Below are 14,298 nucleotides of genomic sequence, written 5' to 3' on the forward strand. Positions count from 1 at the left end.
AAAGGAGCACCCAATAGATCGCCGACTGTGGTTTGTTCGATATCATTGTGCCCGACCACTCGTGAGCTACATAGATACCTGGCAGGTATACAACGGAGCAAAGATCACCATGATAAGAGGTAATATCAGTGGCTCCTATGGAAGTTCATCTCATCTCTCATCTAAGTCATCTTGTTTCACCCCTTGAGGTTCTCCCGCGAAAGATGGAGATGGAAAATCTCCCACAATTCTAAATTTCTGGTTGGCGATGAGTAGGTAGCCTTAACTGTTTTAGATATGACCTTCTTCACACAATCGATAGGCTTAGAGTTCTCGGCTCGTATAAGACCTATTCGAAACAAACAATCTTCTACTGCAGAAGACTATTACAGCAGAGATACCTGACTACGGTAGACAGGGTTGCAGTGTATTATGCACCCTTGAAGAGTTAGTGAGAGTGAATAGTCTTTCCATGGCAGCCGGGGCAAGTCTTTCGGGGGCTTTTTTAAGGTTGTGACAGTGGATAATAGCATGTCAATTGTATGGCACCTACATGACAAACTGGTGACCCTTGGCCCTTCCGCCGCGGGTATCTGCAAGCTAACATTGAAGTTAATGAGCTATGATAAGGAGTACTGACTGTACAGAGTTAAGTTTTGGGCATGCTGAGGTCGTAGCACAAAACCTCGATGAGTCCTGTAACAGACCACAAGATGAACCGACACAATCCTTCCTTGACTTCATTCTTAGCATCTACCCCGTAGTTGATCACCCGCACTCTACATAACGAAGTTCTCAATACGGTGAATACTGTGAATGCTGCGAATATAACATACTCCGGCTTTCGCGTTTTTCTGCTGTCTACGCCGTCGTAACATGGACCCAAAAAAGTAATCAAGCTCAAGAACCCCCTCCCCAGACCCTTTCCCCTAAACTCCTTGTCCATGCCGAAGATCATTTAATCAATCTCGGACTACATAGAAAACACATCTCAAATACAATCTCAAAGCTCAAAGAGGTCCCAATCATTCTACTGTACATTTACACCTTCGGAGGAAAGGGAGGAGTAGCTAGCTCATTTTTGATGACACGATGATATTGCAGGTATTCGAAGATGTATCCGAGTCCATAGGCATGCACGTATATGTATTGACTGGTATTCGACAACATATTACAGACTCACGGTACATGTAACGTCTTTTATTAGTGGTGGTATTTCGACAATCCGAAGAATGAATCCTTTTCGGGAATCAAGTGCAGATATGCTCATGTTAATCCTTACTAGGTATTACTATGTACGTGCGGTGTCCACTTTTGGATTCCTATGCCCTTGTCTCCCGGAGTGTTGGGTAAAACCGATGAACCAAACTCGATGAACTGACCGAATATCTCAAAAGGGAAAGACTTCATTTTGCAATCTGCACAGAGCAAGCATGAAAGACCGGGAAAACGCAGTACAAGAGAGTATGAATCGACGCCAAAAAAAAAATAAAGAAAAAAAAAAAATAAAAAGAACGTGGCCGATCATGTACTAAGGGGAGTATCACCGCCTCTTAGGCATCAGACCGCGCAGCCTTACAAAATTGAATATTGCGAACCTTTTTGGTCCTGTCAGAGGAAGTGTCTCCATTTCTTAATCCGTAGAAGTTACTGAAGATGCAGTATCAAGTTGAGATATTCAAGGAGAGGCGCAATTTTGGTTGCTTTCCAATTTTAGAGTGGGCTGAAATTACCGTTATCCTTTTCCATCAACTTTTCCAGTAAAATGACGGGCCGCATTTGCTGGGAGTAAGAGCATGGCAATGGCATGCCAAGGTCAGAACAGGGGAAAGTAAACCTCGGACCAGGGGGATCGGATGAAAAGTCTCCAATCCATTGGTTGTGTAGCCGTGCTGACAGTACCATTTCTCTTTAGTCCTAGGTTGCAGTCCCTTCCAGCGAATTATCGCTGCTTCCCATCTGCAATTTTGCTGCAGACTAGCAGACCAAACATATTAATTCGGTCATTTCTGTTTATTCTTGTTCACCCTACTGTGTTATCCCAGCCGGCGGCACCACATACATTCACTTGACCTGCATCTACAGCCGGACAATCTAACGCGATTCAGCAATAGTCATGCTTCTGTGGTGAGCAGAATGTTACATTTCGCATCATCTTGTTCATAAATAACTACCTTACTTTGCATGGAACTCGTGCGTAGCCCATAAGCGCAAAGCGTCAGGGGTGCCACGAGAGAGAGCTGACATTTTGAATTCGATGCGGGATCCGATGCCATGGGGTATGATTTCTATAAGCGCCCTCAGACAAGGTCTGCAGTATGCATGGGTTATGCAATGGTTGATGAACAACGGGCAGCCTTCCACACTTTTCCTCCTCGTCTGTCTCCCCCATCCCCTCCTCCAACCATACTTCTTTGCAAACATAGTCACGGAGTTCAGCAATGCCCCGCGATAAATTCTATCTTTATGCATCTACTGCGCATTTGTCTAGGGACATTGGAAGTACATGACATATACTTTTCAAAAAATATCCTACACCCTGAAGCATCGTCACCATCCCAGGCTCTTCTCACCAAAGACTTCAAGTGCCGGTATTAGCTCTTGTGCTGAAGTTCCCGCCCCTGACATTATCTTTCTTTTTCAGAAAGGCTGTGCAGGGCTGTAGGGATACATCATTGTTCGTTTCCAATTTGAGGATAATCATCATGTCGAGCCTCAAAGATATCATGGACGTAGATGTGGATCCTCTTGAATCTCAAGCCTATAGAAGGAAGGAAGCCGCTCAACAACAACAAGCTTCGCGACCATCCATTGATCCTTCATCTCAAAGTCCCTCTCCTCAGCTTGATGATACCAAAGGAAAGCCATCTAACAACCATCGAAGATCAAACCGAGTTTCAAAGCCGTCCTCCCTGCCCACTACGTTGCGTCCCAACTCACGGCGGCGTAGCAGCAGTGCTGGTGAAGCTATGGATTTCTCGGCCTACCAGCCCGGCGGGCCAAGCCAAGGAAGCATATCTAGTAGTCCTCTGCAAACATCTTCCAGAGGAGCAATAGAGCCCATGGCAGATATTGTGCCAGTCAAATACACACCTGTGACCGGACGTATCAGCAGAGCAAAGAAGGGTATGCCGGTGCATACATGCGACGACTGTAGGAAGGTTTGTTCTTGAGTTCAAGTTGATTACAGCTTCATCAGCTAACAACAACGCAGACATTCACCAGGGCAGAGCATCTCAGGTAAGGACCGGGTCCCATCCAGATTACGAGTATAGTAAAAATGCTCCACGCGCGGTATGATGGAGATAATAGCAGCCATTCATGCATCATGAGCAGATATGGGAACAGAAGGGACACTAGAGGAAGTATATGGACTAATTATTGATGATTTCCAATTATAGAAGGCACAAACTGAGTCATGGTAAACCTGCTTTTCCATGTACATTCGAGGACTGCGAGAGGACATTCCACCGCCCTGACCTACTGGCTCGTCATCTCAATCGACAGTAAGTCTTACTCTTCTTGAGTTACAGTTCCCTGACTAATAGAACAAAGCGAGACACAAGGTGAAAAAGCATATAAATCTAGTGACCCAAGAAGCAGGGCTTCCTCAAGTGCATCAGAGAATGCCCCTATGAAACTAGAACCTACACCACACGCAATGTCTATGAACCTGAGTCAGATGTCTCCAAATAATTCTATGACACCGAGGACTTCAGCGGGAGGGGAAAATCCTGCCGCAGCTGCAAATTTTAACACAATCACGGGCAATTTCCAAGCTGTTGATTTTTCATCTGGCAGCTCCCATAAAAGGACTGTTGGCCAGGCACAAATGACTGATGCGGAAGTGTATACTGGGGCATCACCTGGACCGATCTCATCTAGGTAAGCATAGGCCATATCTCCCAGGATTTTTCTATACACTTCTTCATTTTACTATTGAGGAGTACCTTTACCTGTGTTTTTGATTACTCATAAAAACGAATGTACAGAGATCTCTTGACTGACATTAGGCAGGACTTATGGTGAGATGACTTCAACTTTCAATGTAAGGCCCATGCAGGAGTTTTCGGACCAAGGTCCGTATCGTACAACGAGCTCCAGCTTCCAAGGACTGTACAATGAAGATGCTTCCTCATTTCAGAATTATAGTGCACCTCATGCTCTACCACTTTTACGCATCCCAGAAGAACCTTATATGCCAGGCTTATCATACACACACGACAATTCACCCTGGTGCTCGTCGGCTTCCGATAGCACCTATTCAACTCAGTCGGAGAGCTCACGAACGGGAAGAATGACGCATAGAGGCCGATCCGGTTCATTAGTCACAGCGCCCGAATGGTCTATTCCAATGCCAAGCGCACCATGGTCCCACGGTATGTGCGATCACTTCGCGGGTGTAGTTACATCAAATCATAAACTGATAATACGGTACTTTAGGTATGACCAACACCACAGCTCAGGACCTTAGAAGTCCACCTTACGAAACAGTGATGGAATCTTATGATACACCTTATACGCCCCCTAGAATGTCGCCGGTATCTCGGCAATTGCTTGATGTGCCTGGTTTCGGGGGCTATTATATGGAATCAGTGGGTAATCCACACACCTCAACATGTAATAAAAACTTGGCTCAGACTTTTCTTCCAGCGTCCCCTTCGCGATTATCCAGCCCCCGATTGGCAGTCCTTAATAGAGGATCGGAGGAGTTGGTGGGATCCCAGCAATTAGAAACATTGACGCACATCAAAACAATCATTTCCCCCCCCTCCCAATCCGCAATCTCTAACCTTGAAATCTATCTTTCTCTATATTGGGAGAATTTCGATAAACTATTCCCATTAATTCACCGTGGGACGTATATAAAGAACCAAAACCTACTACTCACCTTCGCAATGGCTGCAATCGGCACCCAGTACCGACCCGACCCTGAAGCACGATATCATGGCGTTGAATTCCACGTATATTGTGCCAAAACAATTCTTTTGGCCCTCGATTGGACAATACCAGTAATGCAAGCAGTATTAATTACCGAGATATTCACTCGATTCCGTGGTAAAAAAGCCACAGTTCGCCTATCTCTCCAGTTCGAAGAGTTATACAGCCGAGTAAGTTGCTGTTCTTATGACTACCATAGGTACATTTGTTGATTTCTAGCAGCTTCTGGCCCGATCATACCCAAAGTCTGAAATTAACACTATTAATACTAATACCAGTACCTGTGCCGGCTTGACTGATCACTTCAACACACGCACTAGATCTAGAGATATACAAAGCGATTGGTTGCTCTGGGTCGACACTGAGTCACGACAACGTCTTTTATGTCTATGTTTTATTTTCGACATTCATCAAGCCATGTTTCACCAGCAAAAACGAGCCAAATCATGTGTAAATCATATTGTGCTATATGCACCCTGCTCGGAAGTCCTGTGGGAATCAACCAACGCAGCTGACTGGGCTATGAACGAGACAGGGGACAATGCAGGTCAATCACTTCATCTCCTCCAACACCAGTTCACTAAAGAGCACTATTTTGAGCTTTCGCATTTCGCTCGGTCACTTATCTTATGCTCCTTGACATCCCAACTCTCCAGCCGTGTTGGCTCTGACTATCACTATCTAAACGACTTTGAAATACACAAGACGAATCCCACGATACTCGAACTTGTAACATTACCTTTAGCACTTCCAATGGTATATACCTACGTCGCGTTGTACCATACCCCGCTCCGCGACCTTTTAGCTGTTAGCGGGGACACATGGGTTTTTAATCAAAAAATCACACATCCAAACCATTTCCGCGAAGCACAATCCCGACTCAAAATTTGGTCATCGTCTCTAGCAGCAGCCACCGCTGCACATTATGCTTGCCGTGTTCTACTATCCGAGTTTTCTGCGCCATGCTATCCATTTTCCGAAAACAACACAATGCAACATTCTCTCGATCTCTCTCATTATTGGTCTTTGAACGTTGCCGCGTTGATCTGCTGGGCATTTGGCCACCGTGTCAGCGGAGTTAGAGGTCCCTCCTTCCGAAACGTTACAGACCCATACACAGCTCTAGACTCGCACACTTATCCCGAGGCGGCTCGGGAGAACGTACAACTCAAAGCTCTTACATATCTCAACTGTATGCTAGAGCTAGATATCAAGGATCTCTTGACTAGCAGGTCGATCGTGCGCGCAGAGACTTCCTTTATTATTGATGCGGTGCGCACGCGGCTAGAGGTCGATAGTGTTGGAGGCCAATGCATGACTCTCGTTGATTCTATTTGTGTTCTAAAGCGCCTTAGAGAGAGCGGAAGAGGGAAGTGGTTCTGATTTTTCTATATTATCTCGCTACTCGGTGTTCATCAATTTCTTTTGGTCATTTCCTTTATCCTTATTTTTATGGCCTTGTGCATTGTCCTTTAATGCTTCTTCACTTCTCGACAGGGAGTAAAGGAAATTAGCAAATGACATGCCTCATGTAACGATGACGGATTTCTTTTAATTTCTTAATGTTTGTTTCATTTTATACATGGATTCTTCATCTTCATTTCGGGGTATCTATTTCCTTACTTTACTCGAGCTGTACAACATCATTTCTCATTTGTATAAGTACCTGTATGTTTTATTATTTTTCTCACCTGTTCCCGCTTCTATATTCCCTTATGAGCTCCTTAGATTCCCTAATTCTTTTCGCACACGATTGATGTTAATGAACAAAATGCGTATGGTGACATATCATAGCCAGAGTTTGGTGTTATTCCCAGGGGGTAAGAGGCTCGCTTGATGGGACAGAACTCACTACATACGCACAATAGATATTCATGATACCCATGGGGATGTGAGAGCGAGCGTGAGCAAGGAAAGGAGAATGAAGGAAGGAAAGTTGCGCCTTGTGCACTATTGCACTGAGGTTGTACTGTACTGTACTGTACTGTACTGTACTGTACTGTGTTTCACAGCATTCAAGCACTTGGATCTAGATAATTCTACACATCATATCCAAAATAGCTACAATAACTTTGAAGACAAAAATGGACCTTGGAAGGGGACAAATTACGCAATAAATGCAGTCTTTTGTTTCTATAGTAATTGAAACTCAAGAGCAACTTAGCCGATTGAAAAATAGTCTGTTTCCCCCCTCAAAGTATTAACCACCCACATGCAAGTACTCGTCTTACACAAAACCACAAACCCATCCATCTCCAGTATCACCACATATCACCACATATCCCCAAGCGCCATCTCGTTCTTTTCATCCACTGCACATCATGCATATGTACGTGTCAATAGACCCCGATTCCGACTTTACAAACCCGAGCCCGATGCACATGTCCTCTCATGCCATGCTGGAAGGGTCTCCATACACTACATGAATTCTAACAACTCCGAGAGAGTCGTCTTCCGGGACGCGTCCTTGCACTGTCGTCTCACGTCACTAGGAGGGAATGATTTGGTATTTCATGCTACTCTCGTAGACTAGCACACAACATATCCCTGGATATGATACAAGTACAAGAAAATGCAATATCGATATCACTGCCGCGCTGGCTCATACGATCCCTTCTATACAGGATCAATCATGCCCATAAATTTGAGAAGAACCAAAGAGCTAAAGACATGATGTTTGGTATTGACGCATTGAATAGGAGATCATAGAACATCTCAATGCTATCGTGGAACATGCTCAATAATTTCATCTCTCAAACTTCAAATTAAAATACATTCTCTGAAAGTTTAAAAGATGATACTCTCTCGGAAAGGGGGTTGAATTCAAAGAAAGCATATTCTATTAGTATGGCTACCATTTCATTTGATTTAATGAAAAGCTTAGCATCAGACCCAAACATATATCCAAGCACCCACACACCGCGTTCCACAAGACATTTCCAAACTACCACTACAGCAAATACGCACCATTTCAAATAATCAAAGTCGCACATCCGAAGCTTGAATATATAACGTCAAAATATTGAAAATGCAATTTTTTTTTTCATTAGATGGGAATAAGCCTTTATTAACAATTTTCCAAAGTGGTACGCTTGTTTGCTTCCCTCCACTCTCAATTTATCTTTCATGAAATGACTAAACCCATCATCAATCAATCAATCAATCAATCAATCACTAACTAGACTAAATACCACCTAACACCAGAATGTCGGCGAAGTCAAGAGAACCATTTGTTGTAACTTTGTAAAACGAGAACTAGAAAATTCAATGCAGCAAGGGCGGGCAGGGGTAACTCAGCCGGTATCAAAAAGCACAATTCAGACTCTCCCCTCATTTACGCTTATCCCCCTTTCAACCCCTTCCTCCACATTACATGTTCCTGGGACAAGACAAACAAGGAGCTGGTAATATCGTACAGTTCAGGAAAAAAAAGTGTGCCTCCCAAGGATACAGATGCTGCGTCTGTCCGACAATACCCATTTCATTTAGCCACCATTATCGTTCCCCTAATCCTTGTGGAATTTCGCCTTCAACTTTCCGAAAAAGCTGGTGCGCTTCTTCTTTTTATCGGCCGCTGCGGAATTGGCAGGGCTGTCTACGGCATGTGTGCTTGATGGAGTGGCGGACTCAACGGAGGATTTTGCTGTGGACGGTGTAGCATTCTCCTTCGCCGGGGTGGCTGGAGCAGCATTTGATTTTTCGGCAGTTGTGGTAGAGCCCAATCCACTGGTAACAACGGGTGCATCCTGCTCACCACTGGCGAGGTTGGTGTGTGGTGAAACATCTCTGGAATCGATTGGTTTCGTTTCGGTTGGTGTTGGACCAGAGATAGTTGGAACATTAGTTGATTCTACTCCACTGGTAACGGCAGGCGCAGCAGCAGTCGAGGTGGTTGGAATATCCGCAGAGGCAACTCCGCTAGTGACAACTGGGCCGATAGGAGCTTCAGATTTAGAAGGCTTAACGTCTGTGGGAGAGGTAATTTTTGGTGCAGGTTCACCAGTTGAGGTCTCCGGTTTGATTTCAGACAGCAATTCCTTCTCAACAGCCTTCTTATCAAGGACAGCTTCTTCATTGGCAGCAGCCTCTGGGCTCTGACCTGACTCCGCAATTGACTCCTTAACAACCGCGGGGGTGTCTTTGGCAGTAGATGTCTCTGGCTTGACTTCGGACAGTAATTCCTCCTCAACAGCCTTCTTATCGAGAACAGCTGCTTCATTAGTAGCGGCCTCCGGGCTTTGACCTGACTCAACAATGGATTTTTTGACGATTTCTGGAGTGTCCTCGGCGGTTGTTTGGTCAACGGTCCCGGTGGCATTTATCGAGTTAATCGATTGCTGAACAGATTCTGGCAGTTTGCTTGTTAAACTCTCCGGCAGCTTACTTGGGATGCTCGTAACGCTCTCTGGAAGCCTGCCTGGGATAGTAGAGGCTGCAGCATATGCAGCACCTCCCACAGCCATAGCAGCTGCTCCAACAGCAGCGGCAGCCTCGGCTGCAGTGACACCCGCTTCGGTTTTAGTTGTGCCCTGTCCAGCAACGCCCTCAGAAGTTGTCGGGGCAACATCAATCTCCTTCTTAAGTTCCTTCTCAACTGCGCTCTTTTCCGAAACTTCGGATGGAATGGCACTAGCTTCTGGAGCAGCTCCTGCCTTTTTCTGGCTCTCCTTAACCACCTCTGGCACCTTTGCCGATTCGAGGGGAACTTTGGCGGCAAGCATTGCTGTTGTGCTTTGAGGATCCACGGACTGGATGTGTGGGTTTGTTGCATCAAATGTTCCTATGCCGCCTTCTCCAACTGGCAGGCTTGACTCGGGAATCAAGTTCTTGGCCGCAGGAGGCAAATCGAGAATCCCAGTACCATGCGCTTCACGCTCAGCTTGAGGAGTAACGACGGGGGGGAGAATAGGAGCATTGCCAAATGCGCCACTGTTTTCATACGATTCCTTGTCAGTACGAACAGCTGAATGGACGGTGTTGGCAGTCAAGTCACTTGATTCAGGGATCTTCTCCCCAGGCGCAAGTTTTATAGGATTAACCGCACCGGCGAAAGCGGGAAGCGGTGAGACACCAAATGTAGGCTCGGGCTCGGATTTGGCCTTGTCCGCAGCGACAAGCTCAGGATCATCATATACACCGGAAGTGACAGTGTTGGTGGTGAAAGAGCTTGAATCTGGAACTTTCTCTCCTGGTGCGAGCTTGATAGGGTTGACTGCACCATCAGCAGCGGGGAGAGGGTTTACAGAGAAATCACCGGTTTCCACAGCAGCAGGAGTTTCGGGGAAGGCTCCAGGCAGAGCCGAGGTGCCATTTTGTTCAAGTGGAGATTTCTCCTTTTCAAGAGGAACGTTCTTGGCCAATTCTGACGTAGTCGACGTTGGTGCCACGCCAGACATGATTCCAGCAGTCGCAGGTGTATGCTTCACAATTCTATCCGTCGTGAGGACGTTGTTTAAGTTTCCCGAAGCGTCGTTTTCTTGAGGGGCAGTGTGATCTGTAACCCAGTTACCGTCGACAACGAACTGTTCAGTGATTCAATTAGCTTCTGAAGACTTGGGAATATTTTTTTGCAGGTCCGAGGAAGAAAGGCAGAAAAAATTGAAAATGGGTCAGGCTATCTTTCTAAAGGAGGTCGGCAGCTGAACAGAGCTGAAGCAAACAAACAAGCGGGGTTGGGGAATAGGCGGGACCAAGAGGCTGCGTGTGTGCGACTAAATTAATCATGCAAGCAAGAAGCCTGTTTATTATTAGGAAAGTGAGTTTGAAATTGCCAACTTTCGAAGCCTGACCTCTCCAAGAAAGGTTTTTTTTTTTCTGGAGAGTGGGCAAAAGTAACTGCTGCATGCGTCATAAGTGGAGGTTCTGCAGCTTCTGCTAAGCTGCAAGTCTCACTTTGACGCATGCTTCGAGAAGTGGAATTTGAATCACTAGGCGCATTTGACTGACGACCTCGATTCCTTCAATGAAAACTTGATCGCAAATCAATACTACCATGATTTCCGTTACCCATAAACAATTTCTAACATCGAGTCCAACATCATGTCCCTTCAAATTTAGCTCACCTTGTAATAAATCTTTTCCCCAGCGTTTGCTAGTTGGACGTCCTTCTGGAAGACGTCTCCAGTCTTTACCAACTTTTCGCTCTTGGACCAGTTATCGAATGTTCCAGTAACAAAGACCTCTTCAGCAGGATGTTCCCTAAAAACCATAATGTTAGCTGTTGGAAAAGATCAAATTGATAGGAGAAGTCAAAAGTCAAGAATGGTTTGTGCCATTGTAAAAGACCATCTTGCGCATAAGTTTCCCATGTTCGCAGATGATGGAGATCGGAATGCAAGAGAGGAGTTATCTCAGGGTCTTAAAGTTTCGAAATCATCATTGGACAATGGGAGCGACGAGGGCCAGACAAGTGAGCGAAGGTAAAAAAAAGAAAAACTTACCACTTAAAAACAAAACTTCCCATGTTGATGGTGCAAAGAGAGAGTATTCAATAGACCGAGAGAGATGAAGGAGAAAGCCAAGTCAGTTAATGAGAATGATAAATCAAAGAAGATAATTTTGTTTTGCCGAGAGGAAAAGCTGAAGATGGAATAGTGAAATCAGCCTTGAAAGGACGAGGAGTAGAATTAGGATGTAAAATGTAGAATGTTGAAAGTAGAATGTATAATAGAGGTTGGGGTTGTTTTCGGAAATTATCTTGGATCGGCGCAAGAGGAAGAGGAAGAAGAAGACGAGGAAGAGGAAGAGGAACGGTTCAGGTCCAGGTTCAGGTTCAGATTCAGGTTCAGACGGCCAGGTTCAGGCTCATCAGGTTGATGGTTGATTCAGGTTCAGTGCGGTTACAGATAGTTATTAGGCTCTCTGCACAGGTAGGTAGGAAAATTACTAGATAGGCATTAAAGAGACTCGGTCGAAATTGTGGCGATAAGGAAGATAGACAGGCAGATAACCAGAGATTTAATCTAATTTTAAAATATGAGTCTGGTGGTCTTATTTGAGAGTGAATCGATGAAAGAAGATGGATTTTTATATTCTTTCCACCCCAATGGCCTTTGTAAGAATAATAAATGGGCAATAATAAGATAGATACAGTGATACCCGACGCCAATACAAGGTTTTCGTATAATGTATCTTTTGATTTTTGACAAGGAGGTGCTGGATAGATAAAGTAATCTTGAAAATTGGAGGAGGTTGGAGAGAAGATTAGAGAAGAGATTAGTAGATGGAAGGAAAAGGTTGTTGGTAGTAAGTTGTAAGTTGTAATTTTTAAATTAGTACCCAGGTATTTGATATATTGGTATTGTTGCTGAGATCTTACTTGTATTGGTATTTGTTCTTTTTGGGTATAAGCAGGAATTGTAATGATCAAGCAAGCAGCAAGCAGTAGACTTGGTAGGCTATTGTTAGGTGTCTATGATAAGCTATGGCTGGTTGCATGTGCATATGCATGAAGGTGCTTTGTTGCTTGCTTGCTTGCTTGCTTGCTTGCTTACTCGATTACTTGCTTGCCCTAGTACTTTGGTTACCTGCGTACTCACTCACTCACTCACTTACTTACACGGAGGAGAGCTCCAGTTCCGTAAAAGTGGTTCAGCAATTTAAAAGTTTAAAATATTCTGGGCTTCCATCCATTTTCTAATTCTACTCCTCGAACCTTCTCTTCCAGAGTTTCCATCCATTGACTCTTCAGGCAGAGGGCTAGAGCTTCTCAGGTCTGTCTGTCCACTGATCGCAGTATGCTATGCCGGCTTTAGAATGTTCCCCATCATACCTATTATAAGGAAACGCCGATGGCCTTTAATTTGAATACGTCAGATCACATCCGTCTGTCACATGTAAAAGTGGTGGTGGTACCTACTCATTGAAACAAACACACACATTCATTCATTCATTCATTCAATCATCATACGATTGTGATGAATTGTGATGAAATGCTAACATTGACAACTTTGGTGATGGCTTTTTGGAGAGAGGAACAGTCTGGAATCATTCTCGAAAGAAAGACGAGACCTGGAGGCTGGAAACCTTTTGTATTCATGGCTTTTGCCTTCCAGTCTTTCTCAATGCGGGGCATAGGATGAGATGTAGGTAAGTAAATTAATTGAAGGCTTATTTATCTAGATATTAGATTTATTGAAAATATCTCATCTAATAGTTATCATCTTGTTGAAAATGCTTACTATTTTGAGCTTCAAGTTGGATCGGATTGTTCTTCATTTAGTTGTTTCAAAATCCAAAATCCAATTCATATATACTGTTACTGGTATATACTGGGTAGTAAGTACCTAGGTAGTATTTGTTTTATGTTCAAGATGTTACAAGTGTCGGGGTGTCAAGGTGTCAAGGTGTTCTCTAAAGGCATAATATGACGTTTTTTAAACCCCTTATTAGTAGTGGTCTTGGCCAATTCAAGCATCAACTTCATGCTCTAGAGATTATCAACAATAATGTTTTAATTCTCTAATAACCAGTCTTACAAATGACAGCGACTCTAGCTAAATCTAGCATCCAACATCGATCTTGACTAAATACAACAGACAACAGACAACAGACAACAGACAACAGACAACATCAAATTACAAATTCATCGACTGTGATATGAGACTAATAATGTGGGAAATGTATATCTTCATTTACCTTATACGTCAACCTGGGTAATCATGGGTAGGATGAATCGTGGATTGAGGATGATTATACGACAAGACATTTCCCATCATTTTATTCCATCGCATCGAATGCCAGTCAAAAACAATCCGAGATTGAAATATTGATGGAAAGTCATCAGTCATGGTTCTTTGTTTCAAGCAAATATTGAAATTGAAATGTTCCTACTAGGTACCGACCTAGGCAGTAGGTCCCTAGCTAGCTATCTCACCTGCAGCAAATCTAATAAGACGAGAGCCTACAACTATGACCACCAACTGAGCAATACCGTCTTTGTTCATGGCAAAATCGGAATGTCTGATATTTATTAGAGGGAAGAGCTATTGATTGAAATTGAACCTTCTCACAGCTTGGACTCACTCAAATCTTTTTCTCTTCCTCTCCCTATATAATCCCTAGAGTCAAAACGACTTTATCATCATTACAATATAATATTTTGGTTACCAGCTCCGTACTCGACCTTTGATTATTAGCTGTTTTGACCTCGTTACTATTGTTCATCCATTCGACCTCTACCCGTCTCCCTAATTATTGCCCATATACATACAAACATATATACACACAATACATACCTGCAATACATACATACATCCATCCATCCATCCATACATACCTACATATATACACATACACATCTCCCATTCGGTCTTTCGCAGCGAATAATCTCCAAATGGTATTGAATTTGCTTGGCCGCAAGCAAACATAAGCATTACT

The 14,298-nt window shown here is 44.0% G+C and overlaps 5 protein-coding genes across 5 annotated transcripts; 3 read left to right on the top strand and 2 right to left on the bottom strand.

Annotated features, from left to right (window-relative positions):
* Positions 1 to 2,093: 2,093 nt before the first annotated feature.
* Positions 2,094 to 2,255, bottom strand: SS1G_10531 (predicted protein; the record flags this gene model as incomplete). Its single annotated transcript, XM_001588035.1, has 1 exon — positions 2,094 to 2,255. The coding sequence occupies one exon, from the start codon at positions 2,253 to 2,255 to the stop codon at positions 2,094 to 2,096; it is 162 nt and encodes a 53-aa protein (XP_001588085.1).
* Positions 2,256 to 2,684: 429 nt separating this feature from the next.
* SS1G_10532 (predicted protein) lies at positions 2,685 to 4,453 on the top strand (the record flags this gene model as incomplete). Its single annotated transcript, XM_001588036.1, has 5 exons — positions 2,685 to 3,140; positions 3,194 to 3,219; positions 3,381 to 3,485; positions 3,535 to 3,864; positions 3,997 to 4,453. The coding sequence occupies 5 exons, from the start codon at positions 2,685 to 2,687 to the stop codon at positions 4,451 to 4,453; spliced, it is 1,374 nt and encodes a 457-aa protein (XP_001588086.1).
* A 424-nt stretch (positions 4,454 to 4,877) lies between these two features.
* SS1G_10533 (hypothetical protein) lies at positions 4,878 to 5,246 on the top strand (the record flags this gene model as incomplete). Its single annotated transcript, XM_001588037.1, has 2 exons — positions 4,878 to 5,090; positions 5,241 to 5,246. The coding sequence occupies 2 exons, from the start codon at positions 4,878 to 4,880 to the stop codon at positions 5,244 to 5,246; spliced, it is 219 nt and encodes a 72-aa protein (XP_001588087.1).
* Positions 5,247 to 5,910: 664 nt separating this feature from the next.
* On the top strand, positions 5,911 to 6,303 carry SS1G_10534 (hypothetical protein; the record flags this gene model as incomplete). The annotated part of the gene is made up of 1 exon (XM_001588038.1): positions 5,911 to 6,303. One exon carries the CDS (start codon positions 5,911 to 5,913, stop codon positions 6,301 to 6,303), a length of 393 nt encoding a protein of 130 aa, XP_001588088.1.
* Positions 6,304 to 8,426: 2,123 nt separating this feature from the next.
* Positions 8,427 to 11,383, bottom strand: SS1G_10535 (hypothetical protein; the record flags this gene model as incomplete). The annotated part of the gene is made up of 4 exons (XM_001588039.1): positions 8,427 to 9,268; positions 9,305 to 10,442; positions 10,983 to 11,118; positions 11,361 to 11,383. 4 exons carry the CDS (start codon positions 11,381 to 11,383, stop codon positions 8,427 to 8,429), a joined length of 2,139 nt encoding a protein of 712 aa, XP_001588089.1.
* Between the last annotated feature and the right edge of the window lie 2,915 nt (positions 11,384 to 14,298).

This window comes from Sclerotinia sclerotiorum, genomic scaffold (genome assembly GCF_000146945.2).
Source record: "Sclerotinia sclerotiorum 1980 UF-70 scaffold_16 genomic scaffold, whole genome shotgun sequence".
In the NCBI taxonomy this organism is placed as follows: Eukaryota; Fungi; Ascomycota; class Leotiomycetes; order Helotiales; family Sclerotiniaceae; genus Sclerotinia; species Sclerotinia sclerotiorum.